The 27,924-nt window shown below is 40.9% G+C and overlaps 1 protein-coding gene and 1 non-coding gene across 2 annotated transcripts in view; one reads left to right on the forward strand and one right to left on the reverse strand.

Moving 5' to 3' along the window:
- LOC138969607 (trichohyalin-like) overlaps positions 1 to 8,790 on the forward strand; it is a 68,386-nt gene extending 59,596 nt beyond the window's left edge. Inside the window, exon 21 of the mRNA XM_070342465.1 lies at positions 1,677 to 8,790. Within this exon, the coding sequence (XP_070198566.1) occupies positions 1,677 to 1,702 (26 nt within the window). The 3' untranslated portion in view covers positions 1,703 to 8,790. The remainder of the gene's footprint in view (positions 1 to 1,676) is intronic.
- Positions 8,791 to 26,938: 18,148 nt separating this feature from the next.
- Positions 26,939 to 27,010, reverse strand: Trnae-uuc (transfer RNA glutamic acid (anticodon UUC)). The gene has a single exon. It is a non-coding gene; the product is annotated as a tRNA-Glu (tRNA).
- Positions 27,011 to 27,924: the final 914 nt, after the last annotated feature.

Genomic DNA, 27,924 nt, shown 5'->3' on the forward strand with positions numbered 1-27,924 from the left:
TCGAAAAATAATCAGAATAGCTGGAACGCAATTTTGCACATCAGTATAAAGAACAGTCAATTTTCTATCAAAACAGTCCCATTTTGTTCAGCTATCTCACTTAGGAATGACAAAGGTAATAAAGATGACATTTCCCACAGAAGTCTGTAAAGTCTCAAATGTCTCAGGGAAAATCATGCTGTTTATTGCATACGATATATGTATGAAATTGGATTACCTTTCTAACAGTTAAATTGATTCTAAACAACTTCCTTGCCAAAATGTAACACGAAGGTGCACATCAATTTATCTGTTATTCATTTTTTTTAAATAGATATAGTCCATGTATTTAGTTATATATCCTTGTATGTGAGTAAATAGAAGTTGTATCTTCTGCAGTCATCAAATTGTATTAATAATATGTACCTACTGTTAAGATGTCAGTGTTCTGTTAATCATCAAATAAAAAGGAAAACACACCAGTAACCAGTAAGGACTGGGTGGCCGAGTGGTAACGCACTTGCGCTCGGAAGCGAGAGGTTGCGAGTTCGACCCTGGGTCAGGGCGTTAGCAATTTTCTCCCCCCTTTCCTAACCTAGGTGGTGGGTTCAAGTGCTAGTCTTTCGGATGAGACGAAAAACCGAGGTCCCTTCATGTACACTACATTGGGGTGTGCACGTTAAAGATCCCACGATTGACAAAAGGGTCTTTCCTGGCAAAATTGTATAGGCATAGATAAAAATGTCCACCAAAATACCCGTGTGACTTGGAATAATAGGCCGTGAAAAGTAGGATATGCGCCGAAATGGCTGCGATCTGCTGGCCGATGTGAATGCGACAGATGTATTGTGTAAAAAAATTCCATCTCACACGGCATAAATAAATCCCTGCGCCTTGAATATGTGCGCGATATATATTGCATAAAAAAATTAAAAAAAATAAATAAATAAATCCCTGCGCTTAGAACTGTACCCACGGAATACGCGCGATATAAGCCTCATATTGATTGATTGATTGATTGAGTAACCAGGTTAGGTACGTTTATATCTGTAATCAATATTTATTTGTTTAATTTTATTTTATTTTAATAGTCCTGTTTTGTTTCAGATTTTCTTATCAGGACGTCTGCAAAGATACATTTAGTTTAAGACTCCCTCCTTTTGTGTGACCTGATTTTCTCAGAGTTTTGGAGGTCTTCATTAGGGGGTTCCACTGTCGTTCAAACGAGAAGTATAGTTAGGATCTGGTACAAAACCGGCACGGTTGGCCTAGTGGTAAGGCGTCCGCCTCGTGATCGGGAGGTCGTGGGTTCGAACCCCGACCGGGTCATACCTAAGACTTTAAAATTGGCAATCTAGTGGCTGCTCCGCCTGGCGTCTGGCATTATGGGGTTAGTGCTAGGACTGGTTGGTCCGGTGTCAGAATAATGTGACTGGGTGAGACATGAAGCCTGTGCTGCGACTTCTGTCTTGTGTGTGGCGCACGTTATATGTCAAAGCAGCACCGCCCTGATATGGCCCTTCGTGGTCGGCTGGGCGTTAAGCAAACAAACAAACAAACAAACAAAAATCTGGTACAAAATCTCATTTTGACATGTTAACAGTGAAACTAAAGCAAACTTGACAAGTAAAGAAACCTCTTTTTCATTGCCTTGATGTACGTCTGTAATTAAATTGATATTTCGTTTTCTGTTTCAGCTGGATTAAAGTTCAGTAAAGTTTGAAGCTGACCGTGTGGATTACCAAGAGAGGAATTTTAATTCTGACTGAACTTTCATCGCTGATTGCTCATTATCGCGGGCCCCGAGCACACTGCATCAGTGTAGCAGAGGCCATTTTGATGAGAACATGGACCATAATGCTAGCCCAGTGTAATCAACCCATCAGTGTAGCAGAGGCCATTTTGATGAGAACATGGACCATAATGCTACCCCAGTGTAATCAACCCATCAGTGTAGCAGAGGCCATTTTGATGAGAACATGGACCATAATGCTAGCCCAGTGTAATCAACCCATCAGTGTAGCAGAGGCCATTTTGATGAGAACATGGACCATAATGCTAGCCCAGTGTAATCAACCCATCAGTGTAGCAGAGGCCATTTTGATGAGAACATGGACCATAATGCTAGCCCAGTGTAATCAACCCAAGGTTATAAGCAGACTTGACTTCACATGCAATTTGTTGTGCTGTCGGGATAACATTGGACTTCCTGAGTTGTGACAATTATGCCTGCTTCTTATTACACAGAGGATTTCCAGTACAGGCTTTAAAATTGAAATCGCCATGGTTACACAATTCAAAGTGGAAGTGGGATGTATTCTACCCAGACAAGACAAATGAAACCTATGAAGCATATTCTGTGTGAAATTATATTTGCTTCAGACATAAGCAGTTGCTTGTATATATAGTGATGCAAGCAATTGATATGCATTGAATGTTTACGGAGGAAACCAGGAGGACACATCCACAGCTTCGGGAGGAAAGCTAGCAGGTTACTATGTGACCTCTGTATTCATGTTAATACAGTACCCTGTGTGGGGAGCAAGGAAAAAGATTGCTGACACACACACACACACACACAATTACTGTGACAAACACGGAACCTGAGTGACATCTATCACTACTATTTCCCATGACAAAACACCTGGATACAAGTGTATGTGTTTGCGATTTTTAAATATAAAGCCTTATGTGCATTATGAAAATAAGATGAAAGCCATAACCATGACTTGGTTCTCAAAAAGCATATGAATTTGTCGAACTCGGCCCGCAGCAGGCCCGATTGGAGGATATGCTGCCTGCATGGGTATAGCTGCTCGAACAAGTCCGGAGTATCAGTCTTGATTTTGATTTGTGTATGACCGGATGCAGCAACTAGTGTGTTCTTGGATTGGATCTGGCATCCAAGCAAATCAAATCAAATTGTGAAGTGGATGGAGTACTTCAGCCTTCTTACTTTGGAAGAACTGCAGTTGTATCCACTCTTAATTTGTGGCTGCAACTTATATTCCTTGGATCATGCATGCATGCATGCAAGCTTGGATTGAATTTGATGTCAGAAGAAACAAAGATGTTGGTAGAATTTTTCTGCAGCATTAATTGCTACAGGAGTGAGAGGGACTATAATGCTAAAGATTTTGTGAAACTGGAAGTTATGTGGTTTTTTTACTGTTTTGGTTGGACTGATAATCTGTGACGGGTTCTGACAGCAGCCAGACAGAGACAATTAAAGCTTTGTGCCAGAATGAAATGACCTTGAAGACAGACAACTTTGGGTCAAGGTCAGGTGTGTGCATTTATGCAGTTAATTGCGGTGTGTCTGAACTTCAAAAGTATACATTAAGCTATGCTAAAGTGGACAATTTGCTGCTTGACGTGTGCATGGCATACCCTTTTATAATCATTTCTTGCTTGTCACTTTAGCAGACTGCATTATACATTTTGCCATCAGATTATTTGTTGCTGTATATCTATGATTGAAAGTGTTAATTTGGTGACTTATATTGACACAAAGCTACGCAATACAAAATATGTAAATGTAGAAGATACAAATATTGCTTCTTTGTAATCTTCAATGTAAACTAATGACCAAACCAAATAATATTGTGTTCATCCAAATAACATGAAAAGGAAATTCCATGGAATGTTGCATCTCAGACTAGTTAATGTTTAAGGGATAAAATCACTTGTGTAATGAGAAGGCAATTATTATTTTTTTGTTGATCAGGTAGTTTTATCAAATCATCGAGAAAGCATTGACATGGATTATTGCCGCATGTTTTCGTTTGACCAAGAAAAACAATTCAGCTGCAACAGTGTCATGCAATAGTCTTGTGCAGGTGTTTACTTGTGTGTGGTTTAAGAAAAGCATTTTCTTAGTAATTTGCAATACCTGTATGTGCAGTTGGAATGCTTACAAAATATGCATACTGGTTTCCATTCTTTTGATTGTTGTTCATTAATTGTTAAGAGGAGAGTCCTCACCAAAAGTGTTAAGTTTTAGCTGAGTTGATTTGTTTTTCAGGGGCTAAAAATACGCCCAACGTTTCCAAAGTAGACCGTTATTTTGGAAGGAGTAAAAGGCACAAATGTGGTATATTCTGCATTCACACCTTGGTGCTTTAACACAGCGTGGAGGCATATAGATATATTCTCCACACATTAATTAATGTAAATTAATAAACAAAAATAAATGTGATCAAACCATTCATTTTTGCACAAGATATGGAAAAAGTAACAGAATGAGTAAACATACAGTTGTAATCAGATCATCTCTGAGAAGGTCACATAGATTAGTTTCACTAAAACCTTTGTGAACATTTGTGTGTGATTTTTTCTTTTTTTTCCTTCTGTTTTTTGTTTGTTTGTAGACGAACAATATGTTCTTTATGAATGCTTTTGGACTTAAAAGATGATGCCTGCATTTAAACTTGATAGTTGTTAAAAAAAAAACAGCCCTGTGTGCAAGCAGTTGTCTTTGATGTGTGATACATGTAAATTGTAATCAATTGTATTTAGCGTTGAAACGTACTGTTGTGCCTAGTTGCTTTCATGTTCAAATTGTTGACGAATTCTGCATAAATAATTTGTTGTTTGATAACTTTTTGAGTGGGCACGTTGGACCCAGTGTGTGCCTCTGTGTGTGTGTGTGTGTGTGTGTTCGTGCGTGCGTGCATGCGTGCGTGCGTGCGTGTGTGTGTGTTTAATGCTAAGAACATGTCCATTCAATATACAGAACATATGCCGTTTTGCTTTTCCTTTTCCTTTTTCGTTACAAAGTTTTGACATGTTAATTGCTGTAAAATACTTGCCTTTTGAACAAATTCCTATGCAGCAGTTATGAATATGTATAGTGTCATCTTCCTGATCAGCTTTTCTTTTTTTTCCTTTCTTTTTCTTTTTTTTTTTTCCTTTCTTTTTCTTTTTTTTTTTTTCTTCTTTTTTTCTTTTCTTCTTTTTTGTGGTGTGAAGCAGTCTTCATTGTTAGGGTAATATTTTGTGAATATTTTATGCTTTTTGCACATTTACATACTTACATCAATGCCTTTCATGGAAAACAATACTGTAGTTAATGTATCAATAACAGGGTCAGCACTTTCTAGATTCATTGCAAGAATACTGTATAGATATTCCTTACACAAAAACAGTTAAAATAGCGTCCAGAATGTGGTAGATATGAAGGCATGACTTCAACTAGTTGTGGATAGTTGCAAATGATTGCAGTTTGTATGATTATTTGTGTAGAAAAGTTACGCTGATTTGTATTTGTATATGGACCACACAGTGCTTGATAAGTTGATTGTAACATGAATTCCTGGACATGTTTGGACCAACTTGAAGTACGTTTTTTTCTTTTTGTGGAAAACCAAAAAGCTACTGCTTTTCTAGTGTAGAGAATAACCTTCAGATATTGTAATCCAGTAGTTAAAAAGAATATGAATCTTACTTTGCAAATGTTATTAAAGTAAATTATGCACATCTTTTGCTAACCCCCGCGGGTTAGGGGGAATCCCATATTGATTGGGACGAGAAAGAATTTACCGGATGCTCCCCAGCATGTCGTAAGAGGCGACTAACGGATTCTGTTTCTCCTTTTACCCTTGTTAAGTGTTTCTTGTATAGAATATAGTCCATTTTTGTAAAGATTTTAGTCAAGCAGTATGTAAAAAATGTTAAGTCTTTTGTACTGGAAACTTGCATTCTCCCAGTAAGGTAATATATTGTACTACGTTGCAAGCCCCTGGAGCAAATTTTTGATTAGTGCTTTTGTGAACAAGAAACAATTGACAAGTGGCTCTATCCCATCTCCCCCCTTTCCCCGTCGCGATATAACCTTCGTGGTTGAAAACGACGTTTAAACACCAAATAAAGAAAGAAAGACATCTTTTGCTGTTCATGAAATGTGATTTGTATTTAAATGGTTAATTATCCCCAGTGTATTGGAAACCTTTTGGTTTATGTTATTTCATAGCTGCCATGTGAAACATTGACTGACATATTTGTTTGAATTTGTGATATATGTACTGAAAAAGTGATTATTTATGAGGGGGAAAATGTTATTTTTTGTTCACAAATAATTTAGAATGTCCTGAGAAAAAATAGTAGGCAGTGCAAAAAATGCAATACTAGCAATATAATTTTCTTTTTCACTTTTCAAGAAATTATCCTAATGGACTCCCGCAGTGGGGCACTGCGGTTATGAAATTAAAGGCCCCTCCTGTTTTTGGAACCGCAGGAGCTTTCTAGTTTGCTGTTAGGTAGATTTTTGGTTCCTCTTTCCTGTCATGCTCTCTTTTTCTTCATGAATTCTTTTCTTTTTTCTGCCTTCTTGCTCATTCACCTGTATTTTTTCCAAAAATCTCTTCTCTTGCCGCTTGTCTCGCGATTCATGTATAGTTTAGTCTGTTAGTGTTCTGATGTAAGTCCAGCAGTAGATTGGTTAAGCCTATTTTAACATACTGGAAACTGGTAATCTTCCAGTAGGTATTAATTTAGTTTTACTAAAGCCTGCTGGGACACAAGTAATGGGTTAGTGCATTTGTAAACAGGAATCGCTTGACAAGTGGCCCCCTTCATCCCCCCCTTCCTCGTCCTGATATGGCTCTGCGTAGTCGGCTGGACGTTAAGCAACAAATAAACAAACAAACAAACAAACAAACAAATCCTAATGGACACATTGAAATTGTGAGGATTGAAAACAATAAACAACCTGAAAATATTATTTTTAACAGACAGTCATGTAGATTTGTAATGTCTAGCTGTTAAATAATTGTATTTATGTTATTGTTAAATCATACGAAAATGAAGGAGAATAAACATTTGGAAAAGCATTTAAAATAATATGACATCGTTTGTATGATTTATATTTATCATAATTTGCCAATTTTCTTCACCAAACAAATGCAAAACGTGGAGGACGTAAGTTTTTGCCCTTTTGCATTTAATTGTCATTTGTGCATTATTATTCATGAAACATTCTTCTGTGCCTGAGAAATCATTGAATTTTCATGTTGAAAGTAAGTAAAATTATGTGTAACCATTCATAATTAGTGAAAAGTATATGGTATTAGCTTGCAAATCTGTACACTGCCTTTAGTAGATTTGAAAAAGTATACTTTTTTGTTTGTGTAAATGCAATGTGAAGCAAGGATCTGACCGAATAAGGAAGTGAACACTTTTTTTTTCTTCCTATCTTTGATTTAGATATATACATTATTTTTTAACTTACCATTTAGCTATGATTGTTAGTTTTTGATTCTAAATTTTATTTCTATCACTGGTTGGTTCGTTTTTTGTTGTTGTTGTATCGAATTTTCCTTGGTTGTCTTTTTTTATTTTTGTTTCTTTACTTGGTTTTCTCCATGAAGTTTTTTTCCCTCTGTCTCCTGTTACCCCCCGCAGGTTAGGGGGAGTCCCATATTGGTTGGGACGAGAAAGAGTTTACCCGATGCTCCCCAGCATGTCGTAAGAGGCGACTAACGGATTCTGTTTCTCCTTTTACCCTTGTTAAGTGTTTCTTGTATAGAATATAGTCTATTTTTGTAAAGATTTTCGTCAAGCAGTATGTAAGAAATGTTAAGTCCTTTGTACTGGAAACTTGCATTCTCCCAGTAAGGTAATATATTGTACTACGTTGCAAGGCCCTGGAGCAAATTTTTGATTAGTGCTTTTGTGAACAAGAAACAATTGACAAGTGGCTCTATCCCATCTTCCCCCTTCCCTCCGTCGCGATGTCGCGATATAACCTTCGTGGTTGAAAACGACGTTAAACACCAAATAAAGAAAGAAAGTCTGTCTCGTTTTGTTTTTAATGTAAAATTGTTTGGTGCATTGACCTTTTTTTTGTTATTTGGGATACAAGTACTTAGAGCTCAGCTTTAAAACGTATCTAGCTTGCAGAGAAGCTTAAGTGGTTTCTATTTATGCACCATAATATGACTTACCATCAGAGGTAGATTTTAGAACTTTAGCAAATGTGACAGTATGTTAGATGTTTTAAATAATGTAATCAAAACTTGTATGTGTTACAAATGTTACTTGACTTGGGCAAATTAATGCAGATTAACCAGAATCCAGTACGGGAACCCCCTTTTATGACCCACCATTTTAATTTTAAGACCCCCCCCCCCCCCCCCCCCCCCCCGCATTTGAAGAAACTACTTTCTTAGACATCCTAAGCTCTGTAAACTTAACTTCATTGTTACTATCCCTCCTTTTTAAGACCTGATTTTCTCAGATTTGCTGTGGTCTTAAATGGAGGCAGCTAGGGGGTGTGTTACCACTGGTTAGCATTTTTTTTAATGACTTAACAGAACTCATGAAGTGCTCCTGTGGACTTGCAGTAATACAAATGTACACTCCTAAAGATATATTTAGTTTCTGGACAGTTTTTTAAAACTTTTTGTATAAGGTTTACCTGGAAGGATCTCATATCAAATGCATTGGCTGATCTTTCAAGAAAGCAATGCGTTTGGTCAGGGGTAAAGTCATGGATAAGGTAACAGTAAGCAAACTTATGAACAGTATGGATTTTTTTTCTGATTATTTTATTCTGTTCACGGCAACCCATTTCCTTCCTTTTGTAGCTGCTTTGATGTAGTACATTTGATAAAGGTGAGAATGAGAGCATCTTGTATTGTGTGTGGTTGCAAACTATTTGCTAAAATGTACAGACCAAAATACCTTACTTTGTCAAGAAATGGTTGTGAATGAAGCTTGTGCATTAAACTTGGACATGAATGTAACAAGTAATAACCAGTTATCATTCAGCTTGGATAAAGATGAAGCTGAATAAAGTTATCTAAAAATATATTTTACTGGTCGATGTGCTGTTGGGTGGATGAGAAGCTCATAGAAAGTGTGCGTGTGTGTGTTCTCTCTCTCTCTCTCTCTCTCTCTCTCTCTCTCTCTCTCTCTCTCTCTCTCTCTCTCTCTCTCTCTCTCTCTCTCTCTCTCTCTCTCTCTCTCTCTCTCTCTCTCTCTCTCTCTCTCTCTCTCTCTCTCTCTCTCTCTCAGTTTCAAGTATTTTGATGAATCTGCCTTTTTACATTTAGTCAAGTCAAGTTTTGACTAAATGTTTTAACATAGAGGGGGAATCGAGACAAGGGTCGTGGTGTATGTGTGTGTGTCTGTCTGTCTGTGCGTGTGTGTGTGTAGAGCGATTCAGAGTAAACTACTGGACCGATCTTTATGAAATTTTACATTAGAGTTCCTGGGTATGAAATCCCCAGACGTTTTTTTCTTTTTTTCGATAAATGTCTTTTATGACGTCATATCCGGCTTTTTGTAAAAGTTGAGGCGGCGCGGCACTGTCACACCTTCATTTTTCAATCAAATTGATTGAAATTTTGGCCAAGCAATCTTCGACGAAGGCCGGACTTCGGTATTGCATTTCAGCATGAAGGCTTAAAAATTAATTAATGATTTTGGTCATTAAAAATCTGAAAATTGTAATTAAAATTATTTTTTTATAAAACGATCCAAAATTACTGTTATTTTATTCTTTATCATGTTCTGATTCCAAAAACATATAGATATGTTATATTCGGATTAAAAACAAGCTCTGAAAATTAAAAATATAAAAATTATGATCAAAATTAAATTTCCGAAATCGTTTTAAAAACAATTTCATCTTATTCCTTGTCGGTTCCTGATTCCAAAAACATATAGATATGATATGTTTGGATTAAAAACACGCTCAGAAAGTTAAAACGAAGAGAGGTACAGTAAAGCGTGCTATGCAGCGCAGCGCAACCGCTACAGCGCTGAACAGGCTCGTCACTTTCACTGCCTTTTGCACTCGCGGCGGACTACGGTCATTGTGAAAAAATGCAGTGCGTTCAGTTTCATTCTGTGAGTTCCACAGCTTGACTAAATGTAGTAATTTCGCCTTACGCGACTTGTTTTTACTTTTATAGTGTATTCAATTGCAGTGACGCAGAGGGCGCTTGCAATATTTTTCATCATATTTTGTGTTCAATAATTGATAAACACGCACCACTACGTCAGCCACGCTGATCCACCCTTCTGGCGTTAGCAATAAATTTTCAAAAAACGATTCAGGCCGCGCTGGTCCACCCTTCTGCGCGTTAAAGGCAGAGTAAGCCTCCCGTAAACCATCACAGATACGGTCAGGCTTTTACACACAGTACAAACACCCTTTCATTTAAACACTCACCAATTGAGAACATCCTAGGTGCCCTCCGTAAAGAGAGAACAATTTTCAAAGAATTTATTTTTGCGTGGTTTATCTTACCCCTGAGCCATCGTGAACCCGTGTGATCCAGTTTTCCCTTTTCACAATGCAGTCGTCATAGTTAGTCATTTGAATGCGACTCGACGTGAGCTTATCTATAATAGCACGTTTTTTATGCACGAAACAACGGCTGTGGTTCACAAGAACTCTAGCGATGGCTTTTGACTGTTGAGAGGAACGGCGATTTGCACTGATAAACCGTCGTCTGCTACGACCCTTGCGTGACCCTGCTTCCGGGCTTTTCTTTTTTTATATTTAGTCAAGTTTTGACTAAATATTTTAACATCGAGGGGGAATCGAAACGAGGGTCGTGGTGTATGTGTGTCTGTGCGTGTGTGTGTGTGTGTGTGTGTGTGTGTGTGTGTGTAGAGCGATTCAGACTAAACTACTGGACCGATCTTTATGAAATTTGACATGAGAGTTCCTGGGTATGAAATCCCCGAACGTATTTTTCATTTTTTTGATAAATGTCTTTGATGACGTCATATCCGGCTTTTCGTGAAAGTTGAGGCGGCACTGTCACGCCCTCATTTTTCAACAAAATTGGTTGAAATTTTGGTCAAGTAATCTTCGACGAAGCCCGGACTTCGGTATTGCATTTCAGCTTGGTGGCTTAAAAATTAATTAATGACTTTGGTCATTAAAAATCTGAAAATTGTAAAAAAAAATAAAAATTTATAAAACGATCCAAATTTACGTTTATCTTATTCTCCATCATTTGCTGATTCCAAAAACATATAAATATGTTATATTCAGATTAAAAACAAGCTCTGAAAATTAAATATATAAAAATTATTATCAAAATTAAATTGTCCAAATCAATTTAAAAACACTTTCATCTTATTTCTTGTCGGTTCCTGATTCCAAAAACATATAGATATGATATGTTTGGATTAAAAACACGCTCAGAAAGTTAAAACAAAGAGAGATACAGAAACGCGTGCTATCCTTCTTAGCGCAACTACTACCCCGCTCTTCTTGTCAATTTCACTGCCTTTGCCATGAGCGGTGGACTGACGATGCTACGAGTATACGGTCTTGCTGAAAAATGGCATTGCGTTCAGTTTCATTCTGTGAGTTCGACAGCTACTTGACTAAATATTGTATTTTCGCCTTACGCGACTTGTTAAACTTTCACAACTTCGAATTGTTCTGATCTTGTCTTGATGAAAAACGAATTCTTTTATGATTAAAGAATGTTTGTGTAACAAGCTGTCAATTTATTATTTAGATTTTAAAAGTTAGGTCTAGCGCAAAAACGAGGCGCCATTGTTCTTCAGGGCCAAGTCCACGAAAATAAATTCTTGGAAAATGTCTCACGCTCGACAGAAAGCAGCCAGGATGTTCCCGTTCGGTGAGCGTTCAAATGGAAGTATGCTTGTACTGTATTTAGACGCTCGGGGAGCTCTGTGATGGTTTACGGGAGGCTTACTGTGCCTTTAAGAATCTCTTTTTTAAAAACAATTCAGGACGCGCTGGTCCACCCTTTTGCGTGTTGAGAATCTCTTTTAAAAAAACGATTCCGGCCGCGCTGATCCACCCTTCTGCGCGTTAGCAACAAATTTTCTAAAAACGATTCAGGCAGCGCTGGTCCACCCTTCTGCGCGTTGAGAATCTCTTAAAAAAACGATTCCGGCCGCGCTGGTCCATTCTTCAGCGCGTTGAGAATCTCTTTTTTAAAAACGATTCAGGCCGCGCTGGTCCACTCTTCTGCGCGTTCGCAATCTCTTTTTTAAAAACTATTCCGGCGGCGCTGGTCCACCCTTCTGCGCGTTCGCAATCTCCTTTCTAAAAACGATTCCGGAGGAAATGGTCCACTCTTCTGCGCGTTGAGAATCTCTTTTTTAAAAACGATTCAGGCCGCGCTGGTCCACCCTTCAGCGCGTTCGCAATCACTTTTCGAAAAACGATTCCGGCCGCGCTGGTCCACTCTTCTGCGCGTTCGCAATCACTTTTTTAAAAACGATTCCGGTCGCGCTGGTCCAACCTTCTGCGCGTTGAGAATCACTTTTCTAAAAACGATTCCAGCCACGCTGGTCCACTCCTTTGTGCGTTGAGAATCTCTTTTCTAAAAACGATTCCGGCCGCGCTGGTCCACCCTTCTGCGCGTTGAGAATCTCTTTTCTAAAAACGATTCCGGCCGCGCTGGTCCACTCTTCTGCGCGTTGAGAATCTCTTTTTTAAAAACGATTCAGGCCGCACTGGTCTACCCTTTTGCACGTTGAGAATCTCTTTTAAAAAAAAGATTCCGGCCACGCTGATCCACCCTTCTGCGCGTTAGCAATACATTTTCTAAAAACGATTCAGGCCGCGCTGGTCCCCCCTTCTGCGCGTTAGGAATCTCTTTTTTGAAAACGATTCCGGCCGCGCTGGTCCACCCTTTTGCGCGTTGAGAATCTCTTTTAAAAAAACGATTTCGGCCACGCTGATCCACCCTTCTGCGCGTTAGCAATAAATTTTCTAAAAACGATTCAGGCCGTTCTGGTCCACCCTTCTGCGCGTTGAGAATCTCTTTTTTAAAAACGATTCAGGCCGCACTGGTCTACCCTTTTGCACGTTGAGAATCTCTTTTAAAAAAAAGATTCCGGCCGCGCTGGTCCACTCTTCTGCGCGTTGAGAATATCTTTTTTTAAAACGATTCAGGCCGCGTTGGTCCACCCTTCTGCGCGTTCGCAATCTCCTTTCTAAAAACGATTCCGGCCGCACTGGTCCACTCTTCTGCGCGTTAAGAATCTCTTTTTTAAAAACGATTCCGGCCGCGCTGGTCCACCCTTCTGCGCTTTCGCAATCACTTTTCTAAAAACGATTCCGGCCGCGCTGGTCCACTCTTTTGCGCGTTGAGAATATCTTTTTTAAAAAACGGTTCAAGCCGCGCTGGTCCACCCATCAGCGCGTTTGCAATCTCCTTTCTAAAAACGATTCCAGACCAACCAGTCCACTCTTCTGCGCGTTGAGAATCTCTTTTAAAAAAACGATTCCGGCCGCGCTGGTTCACTCTTCTGCGCGTTCGCAATCACTTTTCTAAAAACGATTCCGGCCGCGCTGGTCCACTCCGGCGCGTTCGCAATCTCTTTTTTAAAAACGATTCAGGCCGCGCTGGTCCACTCTTCTGCGCGTTCACAATCTCTTTTTTAAAAACGATTCAGGCCGCGCTGGTCCACTCTCCTGCGTGTTCGCAATCTCTTTTCTGAAAACGGATTCCGGCCGCACTGATCCACCCTTCTGCGCTTTCGCAATCACTTTTCTAAAAACTATTCCGGCCGCGCTGATCCACTCTTCTGCGCGTTGAAAATCTCTTTTTTAAAAACCGATTCCGGCCGCGCTGGTACACCCTTCTGCGCTTTCGTAATCACTTTTCTAAAAACTATTCCGGCCGCGCTGATCCACTCTTCTGCGCGTTGAGAATCTCTTTTTTAAAAACGATTCCGGCCGCGCTGGTACACCCTTCTGCACGTTCCCAATCTCTTTTCTAAAAACGGATTCCGGCCGCGCTGATCCACTATTCTGCGCGTTCGCAATCTCTTTAAAAAAAACGATTCCGGCCGCGCTGGTCCACCCTTCTGCGCTTTCGCAATCACTTTTCTAAAAACGATTCCGGCCGCGCTGGTCCACTCTTCTGCGCGTTGAGAATCTCTTTTTTAAAAACGATTCCGGCCGCGCTGGTACACCCTTCTGCACGTTCCCAATCTCTTTTCTGAAAACGGATTCCGGCCGCACTGATCCACCCTTCTGCGCGTTGAGAATCTCTTTTCTAAAAACGATTCCGGACGCGCGGGTCCACCCTTCTGCGCGTTGAGAATATCTTTTCTAAAAACGATTCAAGCCGCGCTGGTCCACTCTCTAGCGCGTTTGCAATCTCTTTTTTAAAAACGATTCAGGCCGCGCTTGTCCACTCTTTTGCGCGTTCGCAATCTCTTTTTTAAAAACGATTCAGGCCGCGCTGGTCCACCCTTCAGCGCGTTCGCAATCTCCTTTCTAAAAACGATTCCGGACGAACTGGTCCACTCTTCTGCGCGTTGAGAATCTCTTAAAAAAAACGATTCCAGCCGCGCTGGTCCACCCTTCTGCGCGTTCGCAATATCTTTTCTAAAAACATTCCGGCCGCGCTGGTCCACTCTTTTGCGCGTTGAGAATATCTTTTCTAAAAACGATTCAAGCCGCGCTGGTCCACTCCTTTACGCGTTGTGAATCTCTTTTCTAAAAACGATTCCGGCCGCGCTTGTCCACTCTTCTGCGCGTTGAGAATCTCTTTTAAAAAACGGATTCCGGCCGCGCTGGTCCGCCCTTCTGCGCGTTCACAAACTCTTTTCTAAAATCGATTCCGGCCGCGCTGGTCCACTCTTCTGCGCGTTGAGAATATCTTTTTTAGAAACGATTCAGGCCGCGCTGGTCCACCCTTCTGCGCGTTCGCAATATCTTTTCTAAAAACAATTCCGGCCGCGCTGGTTCACTCTTTTGCGCGTTGTGAATCTCTTTTCTAAAAACGATTCCGGCCGCGCTGATCCACTTCTTTGCGCGTTGTGAATTTCTTTTCTAAAAACGATTCCGGCCGCGCTTGTCCACGCTTCTGCGCGTTGAGAATCTCTTTTCTAAAAACAATTCCGGCCGCGCTGGTCCACTCTTCTGCGCGTTGAGAATCTCTTTTCTTAAAACAATTCCGGCCGCGCTGGTCCACTCTTCTGCGCGTTGAGAATCTCTTTTCTAAAAACGATTAAGGCCGCGCTGGTCCACCCTTCTGCGCGTTCGCAATCTCTTTTCTAAAAACGATTCCGGTCGCGCTGGTCCACTCTTCTGCGCGTTGAGAAACGTATCTGACCCATTAGGCCAAACAAAAATATATGTTGGTTTAGAGTAACCCGACCGACCCTATTTTTTCCCGCCGAGCCTGACACTTTTTTTTTCTTTTTTAAAAAAACAATAACAAAAAAAACAAAAAAAAACTCTTGCAAATTTTGCGAACCTTACCGAGACTAAAAATAAAAAAATAAAAAAATAAGAAGCCGACCTACCGACCCTATTTTTGTTGTGGTCATGTTGCCCTAAACCATCATCTATTTTTGTTTGGCCTTAGCGAGACAATTTCTGGACAATTTTTCCTCTTCTTCCTTTCCTCTTTTCTTTTGACATCTAGCTCTAGCTACTTCTTCCTTTTTCTCTTGTATCTTTACATTTGTCAGGGGCGGACGAGGGAGGGGGGTTTCTGGGGTTTCCGGACCCCCCCCCCCCCCCCCCCCCCCCCAGCCACAAAAAAAAATATTTTTGTGTTTTTTGGGGTTGAGTTTCATTCTTTGGGGTTTAATCAGTGACAAAATCTCCTGCCTGAAACTTGTAATGATCATCCTCAGAATGCACCAGATTGCACCATTTTGCATCCTTTTTTTCAACATTTTCCGGGGGGGCCCCCCTAGCTCCGCGCCTTCACACCCATATCTTCACAATATACTTTTGGACCTCCCCCCCCCCCCCCCCCCCATAAAATGAACTGATCCGCCCCTGTTTGTTATGCAGCCAAAACAAATTTCCTACATACTGTATTTTTCCTTCTCGTCCAGTTTGTTTGTTTGTTTGTTTGCTTAACGCCCAGCCGACCACGAAGGGCCATATCAGGGAGGTGCTGCTTTGACATATAAAACTTGACTAAATATAAAAATGGGGAGTAAAAATTTCGTGGAGGGAGTAATTTTTTCGTGCGTTGGGGAGTTCTTTTCTCGTACGAAAAGTGTACTCGGAGTAAGAATTTCGTACGAAATATTTACTCCGGAGTAAATTTTTCGTGGAGTAAAAATTTCGTGTTACACCGGCCGGGGTTCAAACCCACGACCTTCCGATCACGGGGCGGACGCCTTACCACTAGGCCAACCGTGCCGGTCTCGTCGTCCAATTAGTCTACAGCAGTAATAAACATAGGAAATTAACGCAACTATTGGGCGGGGATGTAGCTCAGTCGGTAGCGCGCTGGATTTGTATCCAGTTGGCCGCTGTCAGCGTGAGTTCGTCCCCACGTTCGGCGAGAGATTTATTTCTCAGAGTCAACTTTGTGTGCAGACTCTCCTCGGTGTCCGAACACCCCCCGTGTGTACACGCAAGCACAAGACCAAGTGCGCACGAAAAAGATCCTGTAATCCATGTCAGAGTTCGGTGGGTTATAGAAACACGAAAATACCCAGCATGCTTCCTCCGAAAACGGCGTATGGCTGCCTAAATGGCGGGGTAAAAAACGGTCATACACGTAAAATTCCATTCGTGCAAAAAACACGAGTGTACGTGGGAGTTTCAGCCCACGAACGCAGAAGAAGAACGCAACTATTAACCTCCTTACATAGAATCCAAAGGGAAACGGGAATGGAAAAGCCAGAGAAGATCACATACACAATACAATGTATCCATTACTGGATTTCCCTTCTTTGAGTCGTGTGACGTCAGAGGCCTACGAAACTCCATATTTGGGCGTTTCAGGTTGACCAAAACTTCAAAGGAACTACAAATCACACGTCATGTGTTTGATTGCATGTGTGTGTGCTCGTTCAATCGTCAAAACAACAACAAAGTCAGTACCTGAAAGGAATTCGGTCGATGCATCAAATGTTATTTGCGTTTTTGACCAAAATATAAAATTTTACACAGATCTCGACAGTCAATGTCATATTTTGGTCAAAAACGCAAATAACGTATATTATTCTGCCATTGGTTCACTCCTACGTAATTTGCAAACAATGGTGCGAACAATATTGCGCGCATATGGGGTTTTGCACTTGTCGTGCTTTGCTGATTTAATCTTGCACCTTCGTTTTCGGTGAAGCGGGGCAATTAACGCACAATGTTCGGATAGAGAATGTGCTTTTGCTTGGCATGTACGTATGTCGCGTGACACAGGCGGGTTTATCGCGTGCAGGTTGCTGAAAACGCATTTTGCTGATTTTACTTCTTCTTCTTTTTACATTTAGTCAAGTTTTGACTAAAGGTTTTAACATAGAGGGGGAATCGAGACGAGGGTCGTGGTGTATGTGTGTGTGTGTGTGTGTCTGTCTGTCTGTCTGTCTGTGCGTGTGTGTGTCTAGAGCGTTTCAGAGTAAACTACTGGACCGATCTTTATGAAATTTAACATGAGAGTTCCTGAGTTTGATATCCCCAGAAGTTTTTTTCATTTTTTCGATAAATGTCTTTAATGACGTCATATCCGGCTTTTTGTAAAAGTTGAGGCGGCACTGTCACACCCTCATTTTTTAATCAAATTGATTGAAATTTTAGCAAAGCAATCTTCGACGAAGGCCGGACTTTGGTATTGCATTTCAGCTTGGAGGTTTAAAAATTTGGTCATTAAAAATCTGAAAATTGTAATTAAAATAATATTTTTATAAAACGATCCAAAGCTACGTTCATCTTATTCTTTATCATTTTCTGATTCCAAAAACATATAAATATGTTATATTCGGATTAAAAACAAGCTCTGAAAATTAAAAATATAACAATTATGATCAAAATTAAATTTCCGAAATCGATTTAAAAACAATTCCATCGTATTCCTTGTCGGTCCCTGATTCCAAAAGCATATAGATATGATATGTTTGGATTAAAAACACGCTCAGAAAGTTCAAACGAAGAGAGGTGCAGTAAACCGTGCTATGCAGCACAGCGAAACCACTACCGCGCTAAACAGGCTCGTCAGTTTCACTGCCTTTTGCACTAGCGGCGGACTACGGTCATTGTGAAAAAATGCAGTACGTTCAGTTTCATTCTGTAAGTTCCACAGCTTGACTAAATGTAGTAATTTCGCCTTACGCGACTTGTATTTTGTTTTTTTAATGCAAGCAGCCTTAAAAAAAAAATTTTTTAAAGGTATAATGATAATATAATAACAAGCCGCGTAAGGCGAAAATACAACATTTAGTCAAGTAGCTGTCGAACTCACAGAATGAAACTGAACGCAACGCAACGCAGCAAGACCGTATACTCGTAGCATCGTCACTCCACCGCCCGTGGCAAAGGCAGTGCCCGTGGAATTGACAAGAAGAGCGGGGTATTCGTTGCGCTGAGAAGGATAGCACGCTTTTCTGTACCTCTCTTCGTTTTAACTTTCTGAGCGTGTTTTTAATCCAAACATATCATATCTATATGTTTTTGGAATCAGGAACCGACAAGGAATAAGATGGAAGTGTTTTTAAATTGATTTCGAAAAAAAAAATTTGATAATAAGTTTTATATATTTAATTTTCAGAGCTTGTTTTTAATCCGAATATAACATATTTATATGTTTTTGGAATCAGCAAATGATGGAGAATAAGATAAACGTAAATTTGGATCGTTTTATACATTTTTATTTTTTTTTACAATTTTCAGATTTTTAATGACCAAAGTCATTAATTAATTTTTAAGCCACCAAGCTGAAATGCAATACCGAAGTCCGGGCTTCGTCGAAGATTACTTGACCAAAATTTCAACCAATTTTGTTGAAAAATGAGGGCGTGACAGTGCCGCCTCAACTTTCACGAAAAGCCGGATATGACGTCATCAAAGACATTTATCAAAAAAATGAAAAAAACGTTCGGGGATTTCATACCCAGGAACTCTCATGTCAAATTTCATAAAGATCGGTCCAGTAGTTTAGTCTGAATCGCTCTACACACACACACACACACACACACACACACACACACACAGACACACGCACATACACCACGACCCTCGTGTCGATTCCCCCCTCTATGTTAAAACATTTAGTCAAAACTTGACTAAATGTAATGACAGCGTATATAGCGCGAACCAAAGTAAACTATGCTCTCCGCGCTTTACATATCAACTATGAATAAAACCATACTATTTAAACATATGGTATGTTGTTGGAACTTTTAATTCTTGACAAAACAAAACATTACGTTCACAGATATATCGACCCAGCGGTCTTTCCACGTGCTTCATTTTCTACGTCATTGATTTCGTCATCAATCATTGCCTCATTCGCTTGTGTCTTCCCTGGAAGCAGCTGAACATTTTGTCAAGATAAGTTTTGTCTAATTGGTGTTTGTCTGTGTACTTAAAAGACCGCTGTGTACAAATATCACTTCCGTGGTAAAAAAAAAATTTTAAAAAAATTGATGCGTAAAACCGTTTTTGTTTGGTTGTGCTGTTTGGTTGTTTGTTTGCACACAACAAAAACACATTTATTTTCTAGTGCCTGTATTCAAAGCTGTCACAAGTTTAGAAACCATGTTGCTGTTAGTACACTTTTGTGTACCACTTAGTCCGTTTCAAGGGAGGTAATCTCAGCGATTTCTCATCCGCTTCCAAGGGAGACAATTTGTCACACCAAAAATCCCTCCTCTCTCCACAGTGTCAGTTGAAAATTGCCAGCAAAAGTCAATATTTATTGTTCCTCCCAGCGAAAGGTCAAAGTTTACAAGTTTAATAGGGGGATGAGCACTGATGTGACATATTTTTGTGGCGGCGACGACAGACGGTGAGCGAGAATGTGCTCTAATTATTTGTGTGCCGGTGTTGCCCCGCCCATGTTGTTTTAAGTGCACAGCGGTAGTGGTGATGAGTGATGTGCAGAGTTAGGTATCCAGCATAGAGTTAGGTATCCAGCATAGAGTTAGGTATGCGGTAAGTTTTTGTTTGTTTTGCGACACAGCACAAACAGTTTAACCAAACAGACGAACACAAATTGTTATTTGTTATTTGTAATTTACCTGATTAAAAACTGTTTAAACCAAGAACACAAATTGTTATTTGTTATTTGTAATTTACCTGATTAAAAATGTTTAAACCAAGAACGCAAATTGTTATTTGTTATTTGTAATTTACCTGATTAAAACCTGTTTAAACCATGAACGCAAATTGTTATTTGTTATTTGTAATTTACCTGACTAAAAACTGTTTAAACCAAGAACGCAAATTGTTATTTGTTATTTGTAATTTACCTGATTAAAAACTGTTTAAACCAAGAACACAAATTGTTATTTGTTATTTGTAATTTACCTGATTAAAAACTGTTTAAACCAAGAACACAAATTGTTATTTGTTATTTGTAATTTACCTGATTAAAAACTGTTTAAACCAAGAACGCAGGTATTATTCCACTAGCAATTATATAACCGAACAGAAGAACACAAATTGTTATTGTTATGTGTTATTTAGATGAATAAAAACTGCGAGCGCTCTATATATAAACGAAATGACTCTGAAACACGTATTATTGAACTAAGTTATGCGAAACACATCTCCTGGTATACAATAACAAGCATTGAAATGAACAAGCGACTTTAATTCAAACCACACACAAAAAAGGTTAAATGAGAGAAAGGAAGTAAAAGAGAAAGAGAGGGAAGGAGGGAGGACAATAATTATCAATTAGCTTACTTTCTTGATGGGGTATTACCCGCTCAGGAAAAATGACTTAAGCTTTGTTGTACATTTCTTGTCCATATTAGCACAGCTAAAGAATTAAATAACTGGTATATCAATATACAGGGTGTCCCAGAATACTTGCAACCCATGTTAGTGCTAATAACTCTGCCGATATTTAATGTTATTTTTCTTATTTTTCAGATTTGCAAAGAGGAGACCATAACAACGAATAATTAGCAATCAGACAAATTTAAAATGCCTTGGACAAAAGAGCAAAAAGTATTTTGCGTCACTACTCTTATTTGGAGACAAAAATCTTTCAAAACGGTGCAAGCCAAGTATCGCAGGAAGTTCCACTTCAACAATTATCCCCAGAAAAGCCAAATTTATCGTTGGGTTCACACATTTAAAGCCACAGGATCAGTCAACAACATCCATTGCTGAACTGAAAGTGGCCATCACCCAGAACATTCGTGCCATCAGGAAGGAAGAGTGTGTGACAACTTTGCTCGTCGGCTTCAAGTGTGTCTGCAGCGAAACGGCGGCCATTTGGAACATGTGCTCTGAACAATGTATCCTGCAAGTAAGAGACCTCAAATCTTCAGTTTTCTAATTGTTATCATCTCAGCTTCCAGGAAATGTAATATTTTTTTTGAGTTGCTGGCCTGTGTAATAAACTATTTGTATGCATTTGGGTTGCAAGTATTCTGGGACACCCTGTACTGTCAGAATATGTATTCTCAAATGTACCACAATATCCTTTTTATATTCCCGCTGCTTTCTTCACGGTTCGAACCCTTTCTACGTGTATCTCGCAAACTCATCAATAACTCCCTAAGTAAATTGACCAGGGAAATAGGCCGAGGATGTAAGGCTATAACCGAATGGTTATCTGGTTCTCATAAAAGTAACAAATGGAGACACGCGCACTCCCGGGAATTGGATTTTTGGCTGTAGGGCCAAATCCTGCCCAGTTATTTACATCAGTCGTGATATTGTACGACTGTGAACTTTGAGACATTCTGGAAAATGACGTGTAGTACTCAAAGCTTTCATCCGCCCCGTCCATGATCGGGTACAACATGTATAATTTGCGTATTGTTATATGTTCAGGATTTTACATGAGATCAGAGCATATCTCCACGCAGACAACCACAAGAACAACAACAGCAACAGCAGCAGCAACAACAACAACAACAACAACAACAACAACACAACAACACCCACACAACAACAATAACAACAACACCCACAAAGACACCCACAACATTAGCAACAACAACAACAACAACAACAACAACAACAACAACAACAACAACAACAAAACTGCTCTGTACATAGAGTATAAGTCTTTACCTAATTGATTTAACAGATTTACATAAGTGTCAGTTACGTTTTATAAATCAGCAACAAAATACCAATCTGCACATAAAGCAGCGAGAATGTTAATTGTGGTATGTGTCTGCGTAGAAGAATGCCTTCAGGCCCCCCAAAAATTATTGATTATTTCCAATGACAAGGCTTACAAATTGTGACCCTCCACCACGGAATGAGTCGCAAGTCACCTTTGCATGATTTTCATATTTTTACATTTTTCTAAAGAGTGTTTTATGCTCTATCCAGTGGTGAAAACCGTTTTAGAAAAGAGCGAAAACTGTTTGAGTTATAAGCCTGTGACTAAGGTGACCCTCACACTGTTACCAGACACTCCCCGGAACCGCGCGAAGTGACATGCGACTCATTTCGTGGTGGAGGGTCACATATAACCAATGCGAACGGTGTCCCCTGGATAATGTAGAAGAGTATCTTTCATCGTAAAGTCTATAAAATACAGTCTTCTTTTTTATTTTATTTTTATTTGAGGGTCAAAAAATGTTGTATGGTCGGGAGCAAATAAAAGGTCTGTCAGGGAATCAGAAACATTATATTTATTTATTTCTAGGCCTTACTAGCATTGATTGATATTCTTTAACTTACTTCCTTTTCAAATGGGCGTTCGTTCTTGGAACACTAACGCAAATAAAATTGCTAGCGAACAAATCTCCGTCTTATGTTGGCTGTATGTACCTTGCTGCCAATCACCAAATGTTTCCTTGTGTTTGTTGAGGCAGGGGTAGGGTAGGAGATTGTTGTTTGCGGACCAACGAAATGAAATTGCTGAACAATGTATTTTTCTGTGTGTTGTAAGCTCAGTCTAGTCTATTACAACTATTTATGGGACTGGAGCTATAGAAAAGATATATTCATTATCACTGTTTAAATTGAATTCTACGGAACGGATACCACAGAACACACAAGTTATCCGTTTATCCTTTCGTAATAGAGTTTTGAGTTCTGTCTCTCCAACTCTGTCTCTGTTTCTGTCTACACCCCCCCCTCTCTCTCTCTCTCTCTCTCTCTCTCTCTCTCTCTCCCTCTCTCTCTCTCTCTCTCTCTCTCTCTCCCTCTCTCTCTCTCTCTCTCTCTCCCTCTCTCTCTCTCTCTCTCTCTCTCTCTCTCTCTCTCCCCCTCTCTCTCTCTCTCTCTCTCTCTCTCTCCCTCTCTCTCTCTCTCTCTCTCTCTCTCTCTCTCTCTCTCTCTCTCTCTCCCTCTCTCTCTCTCTCTCTCTCTCCCTCCTCTCTCTCTCTCTCTCTCTCTCTCTCTCTCCCCCTCTCTCTCTCTCTCTCTCTCTCTCTCCCTCTCTCTCTCTCTCTCTCTCTCTCTCCCTCTCTCTCTCTCTCTCTCTCTCTCTCTCTCTCTCTCTCTCTCTCTCTCTCTCTCTCTCTCTATCTCTCTCTCATCCCCCTCTCTCTCTAAAAGTTCGTTCGTGCTTGCATGAATGAAGAAAACCAATGTGTGTGATGCATGATGGGATTTTGTACAGGGTGGGGTCCCAGTTCCAACAAAAGCAGCAGATAAAAAAAATTCCCAGTGTCTGACTTCAAACAATGACCCTTCAAAGTGTCAAATCCAGTATCGCTTTATTCTGGAAATGCCATGCACCGTTCTGGGGCCACAGGTCACGTTGAACAAACTTTTTTGGTTGAACGACGAAAATTGTTATAATTCCACGTATCACATTTGGTGGGCGTTGGGGGGGGAGGAGGGGGGGGGGGTAAATGGCCGTGTCTGGACAATATGATGTGTGCTGCTACATCTGCAAAAACAACACACACAAAACAAAACAAAGGATTACTTGGGATTTTGCAGTACCAATGACCTTTTCTTATTTTATGCATCGTCGTCGTATTTGCAAATTTCGCTTGGAACTGTTTATTGGACTGGGAGCTATAAACAAAAAAGTTATTTATTAACTATAATTATGTACTGTACAAATTGACGATAAGGAACGGATACCACGGAGCATATAGTTATTTCTCTTGATGTGAAAGTCATCCTTAAGATGCTTCTTTCTCTGGGGTAGATTTTAGAAAGTGTTATCAGTCTGCTATCACCCCCCCCCCCCCCCTGAAAATAATACTGTTGTCACAAGCGAAGAACTAATTAATCCACTCGCTTACTTCAAAGAAAAGTCGCATACTGTGCACAACTTTACACTGAAAAACACACACCATGAAGACGTCATCCACCTTTGACGGGCACGGTGGCCTAGTGGATAAGATATTGGCCTCCTAATCGGAAGGTCGTGAGTTCAAATCCCGACCACGGCCGCCTGGTGGGTGAAGGGTGGAGATTTTTCCGACCTCCCAGGTCAACTTATGTGCAAACCCGCTACTGGTGCCTTATCCCCTTTTGTGTGTACGCGCCAGCACAAGACCAAGTGCGCACGGACAAGATCCTGTAATCCATGTCCGAGTTCGGTGGGTTATAGAAACACGAAAATACCCAGCATGCTTCCCCCGAAAGCGGCGTATGGCTGCCTGAATGGCGGGGTAAAAACGGCCATACACGTACAGGCCGTGGGAGTTTCAGCCCATGAACGAAACAAACACAAAGAAACATCCACCTCTGATACAGCAGCTTGTAAACGATGTTGCCTTTCCAGCAGCATGTAAACGATGTTGCCTTTCCAGCAGCATGTAAACGATGTTGCCTTTCCAGCAGCATGTAAACGATGTTGCCTTTCCAGCAGCATGTAAACGATGTTGCCTTTCCAGCAGCATGTAAACGATGTTGCCTTTCCAGCAGCAAAAGACGACGTTCGGAAATAACTCTGTCGGGCTTGTCAGTATGAAATGTGAAAGAGTCAATACTCCTGCTTTTTGTCAGACGGCCAACCCACACGTGCTCCTTGTCCACGTGTTTGAGACACACCCCTCGCTCCTTGTCCACGTGTTTGAGACACACCCCTCGCTCGTGCCTGCATGCGCCTGTGGATTGTTTGCCTCACTAAAAGCAAGGGTATTCACTCTTTCACAACCCACACGTCATTTCCGGAATTCGTGTATTCACTTTGATAGTTTAGTACAAAACTGGTCAACTTTTAACCACACTTTTTATTAATTTATAACACACCACCAACATTCCCCCCCTCCCCATCCCCCTCCCCCTGCCCTAAAAATCACGGATCTCTGACAACAATCTTCTTCTATAAAATGAAAGGCAGACTTAATATCCCCCCGGGTTTGCTTGTGTTTGTTGACCGTACATGGGTCAAGAGAGAGACATCAGAAGACACAAGACACGAACTTGAAGAAAATGTGATACCATAACTCAAACAGAGCTCTAAGAGATTTCTCTGCTCAGGCAATTACCAGAAACTTGTGCGCCGCTTTCATTACGCGGCATTAGTTGGTAACTTTACTCTTTTAATTAAGAGGTACTGTGGGTGACACGCAGGTCAGTTTGTAGGATACGATGACCATGCATAGTCAGATGTTGTATAAGTAATCAAATTGGCAGATACTGATGTGGGTACTATTGAAGTTTGATTCTTGGTTATGGACATGAGGGTTGTCTGTAACTGATTCTATATTGGGGTGTGTTTGTGTGTGTGCGTGTGTGTGTGTGTGTGTGTGTGTGTGTGTGTGTGTGTGTGTGTGTGTGTGTGTGTGTGTGCATGAATTATGTGCGTTCCTTTGATGTTGGGGTGTGTGTATGTGTGCGTGTGTGTGTGTGTATGTGTGCGTGCGTATGTGTGTGTATGTGTGTGTGTGTGCGCGCGCGCGTGTGTTTGTGAATGTGTTTGTGAGTGTGCACGTGTGTGTGCGCTTGCAGGCATGCTTGCGTTCGTGCGTGCATGTGTGCGTATGCGTATGCGTGCCAGCAACCTTGCATCCATGTGTGCGTGCGTGCTTGCGGCTGTGTGTGCATATCATCATTTCCAACTTGACCCGAACAGTCACACCCCTTACCAAGATCAAATTGTCTGTCATCAGTAAAGCTAAAGTTATCGGCCTTGACCCATGAATGTGACCTTTTATACGCTCTTTTCATTTCTGTCTTTGACACTGGAACCAACCTGGAACCTGTATAAAAATGTATTTAATGCCAAGCCATAACAGCTCTCACATTAATTTCTTCAAAGAACAAAGACACACTTTACAAACATTTGCCAACCAAGAGACCACGGTCAGTGAAGAAGAAATTTAAGACTTTGTGCCACCATTAACTTACATGATATTGGCGCCAAAGAAGTCAGCAATGCAAACATAACGGGCAGAGAATAATGGTAAAGTCAGTGTTTGTACCAGTCAGCAAGAAAGTAGAGAGAGATGGGGGAGGGGGGGGGGGGGGGAGGGGGGGGGGGGGGGAGGGTGATATCCATTGTATGCCGGTGTAGGATCCGGTCCGGTCCCCCCTCTGAAGTAGTCCCCCGGGGGACCAATTCGTGGCAAAAACTGCTCTATAATGGTCCCCCCTTAGACATCCAGCCTCGTTTTTCTTAGGCATTCAAGCCATTTTCAATCTATATCTTCGTCTGGTATTATGTAGTGCACAGACAGCAATCTCTTTGTTTGACTATATTTTGCAGAAAATAAAATAGATCTGATTTATAATGCCGTTCAAAAGAAAAATCACATAAAATAAAATGAATAATAAATAAATACTGATAAGAAGAAATGAAACCAGTCTCTGATTCTTTCCTTTCTTTTCTCTGAAATTGCTGGTAACATTACTAACATTGTAACAAGAAAAACGAGGCTGGATGTCTAAGGGGGGACCATTATAGAGCAGTTTTTGCCACGAATTGGTCCCCCGGGGGACTACTTCGGAGGGGGGACCGGACCGGATCCTACACCGGGAAGTTTATCAAAAGGTTGGACCTCTTCCCATGAAAACAATCCGGCTCATAATCTCAGAACTAGCCAGATTTTTCCATGCGACAAGACCTACCCTCTACGTAGACACACACTAAAAAGCAACACAAACAAACAAAAAGTGTGAAACCTATACGACGCCTTTATAAGAAAAAAATAGTTCCCATGCCGGGAATCGAACCCGGGCCGCCTGGGTGAAAGCCAGGAATCCTAACCACTAGACCACATGGGAAGCTGCTTGCTGTGGTGAGTTGGATGTTTTTAATGGACTGATTTTGTACAAGTCACTGTGCGCAGCCAGCACCCAGGCTGTTGCAGGGCGGGGACGTAGCTCAGTCGGTAGCGCGCTGGCTTTGTAGCCAGTTGGTCGCTATCAGCGTGGGTTCGATCCCCACGTTCGGCGAGAGATTTATTTCTCGGAGTCAACTTTGTGCAGACTCTCTTCGCCGGGTGTCCGAACACCCCCGTGTGCACACATGCGCACGAAAAAGATCCCACGTTCACAGCGAAAGTCTCCGGGCTTGGAAAACACGAAGACACGCATGCATCATCTCTCGTCTCTGATTATCATGATCGTATTTCGATACTTTGACTGACGAGACAAACCCAATGCTGGTGTGTCGAAGAAGACAGCCACAGCGGGCTTGTTCGAATCAAAGTATCACACCATATCTTCAGCGTTATACCAATACCTGTCCCAATAGAGACCAGTTGGTCTAAGAGGACGTTAAACCCTAATAGTCAGTCAGTCAGGCTGTTGACTGATGGAATGTGTCCATGTGGGTGAATGGTCTTTCCCATGTAAACGCCTGGCCAAGACTGGGACGGTCAGCTCGACTGTTTACACGTGAAGAAGTGTACCTTTCACACGGTGTAACCAAGACTGGGACGGTCAGCTCGACTGTTTACACGTGAAGAAGTGTACCTTTCACACGGTGTAACCAAGACTGGGACGGTCAGCTCGACTGTTTACACGTGAAGAAGTGTACCTTTCACACGGTGTAACCAAGACTGGGACGGTCAGCTCGACTGTTTACACGTGAAGAAGTGTACCTTTCACACGGTGTAACCAAGACTGGGACGGTCAGCTCGACTGTTTACACGTGAAGAAGTGTACCTTTCACACGGTGTAACCAAGACTGGGAC

Source organism: Littorina saxatilis, linkage group LG6 (assembly GCF_037325665.1).
Source record: "Littorina saxatilis isolate snail1 linkage group LG6, US_GU_Lsax_2.0, whole genome shotgun sequence".
Classification (NCBI taxonomy): Eukaryota; Metazoa; Mollusca; class Gastropoda; order Littorinimorpha; family Littorinidae; genus Littorina; species Littorina saxatilis.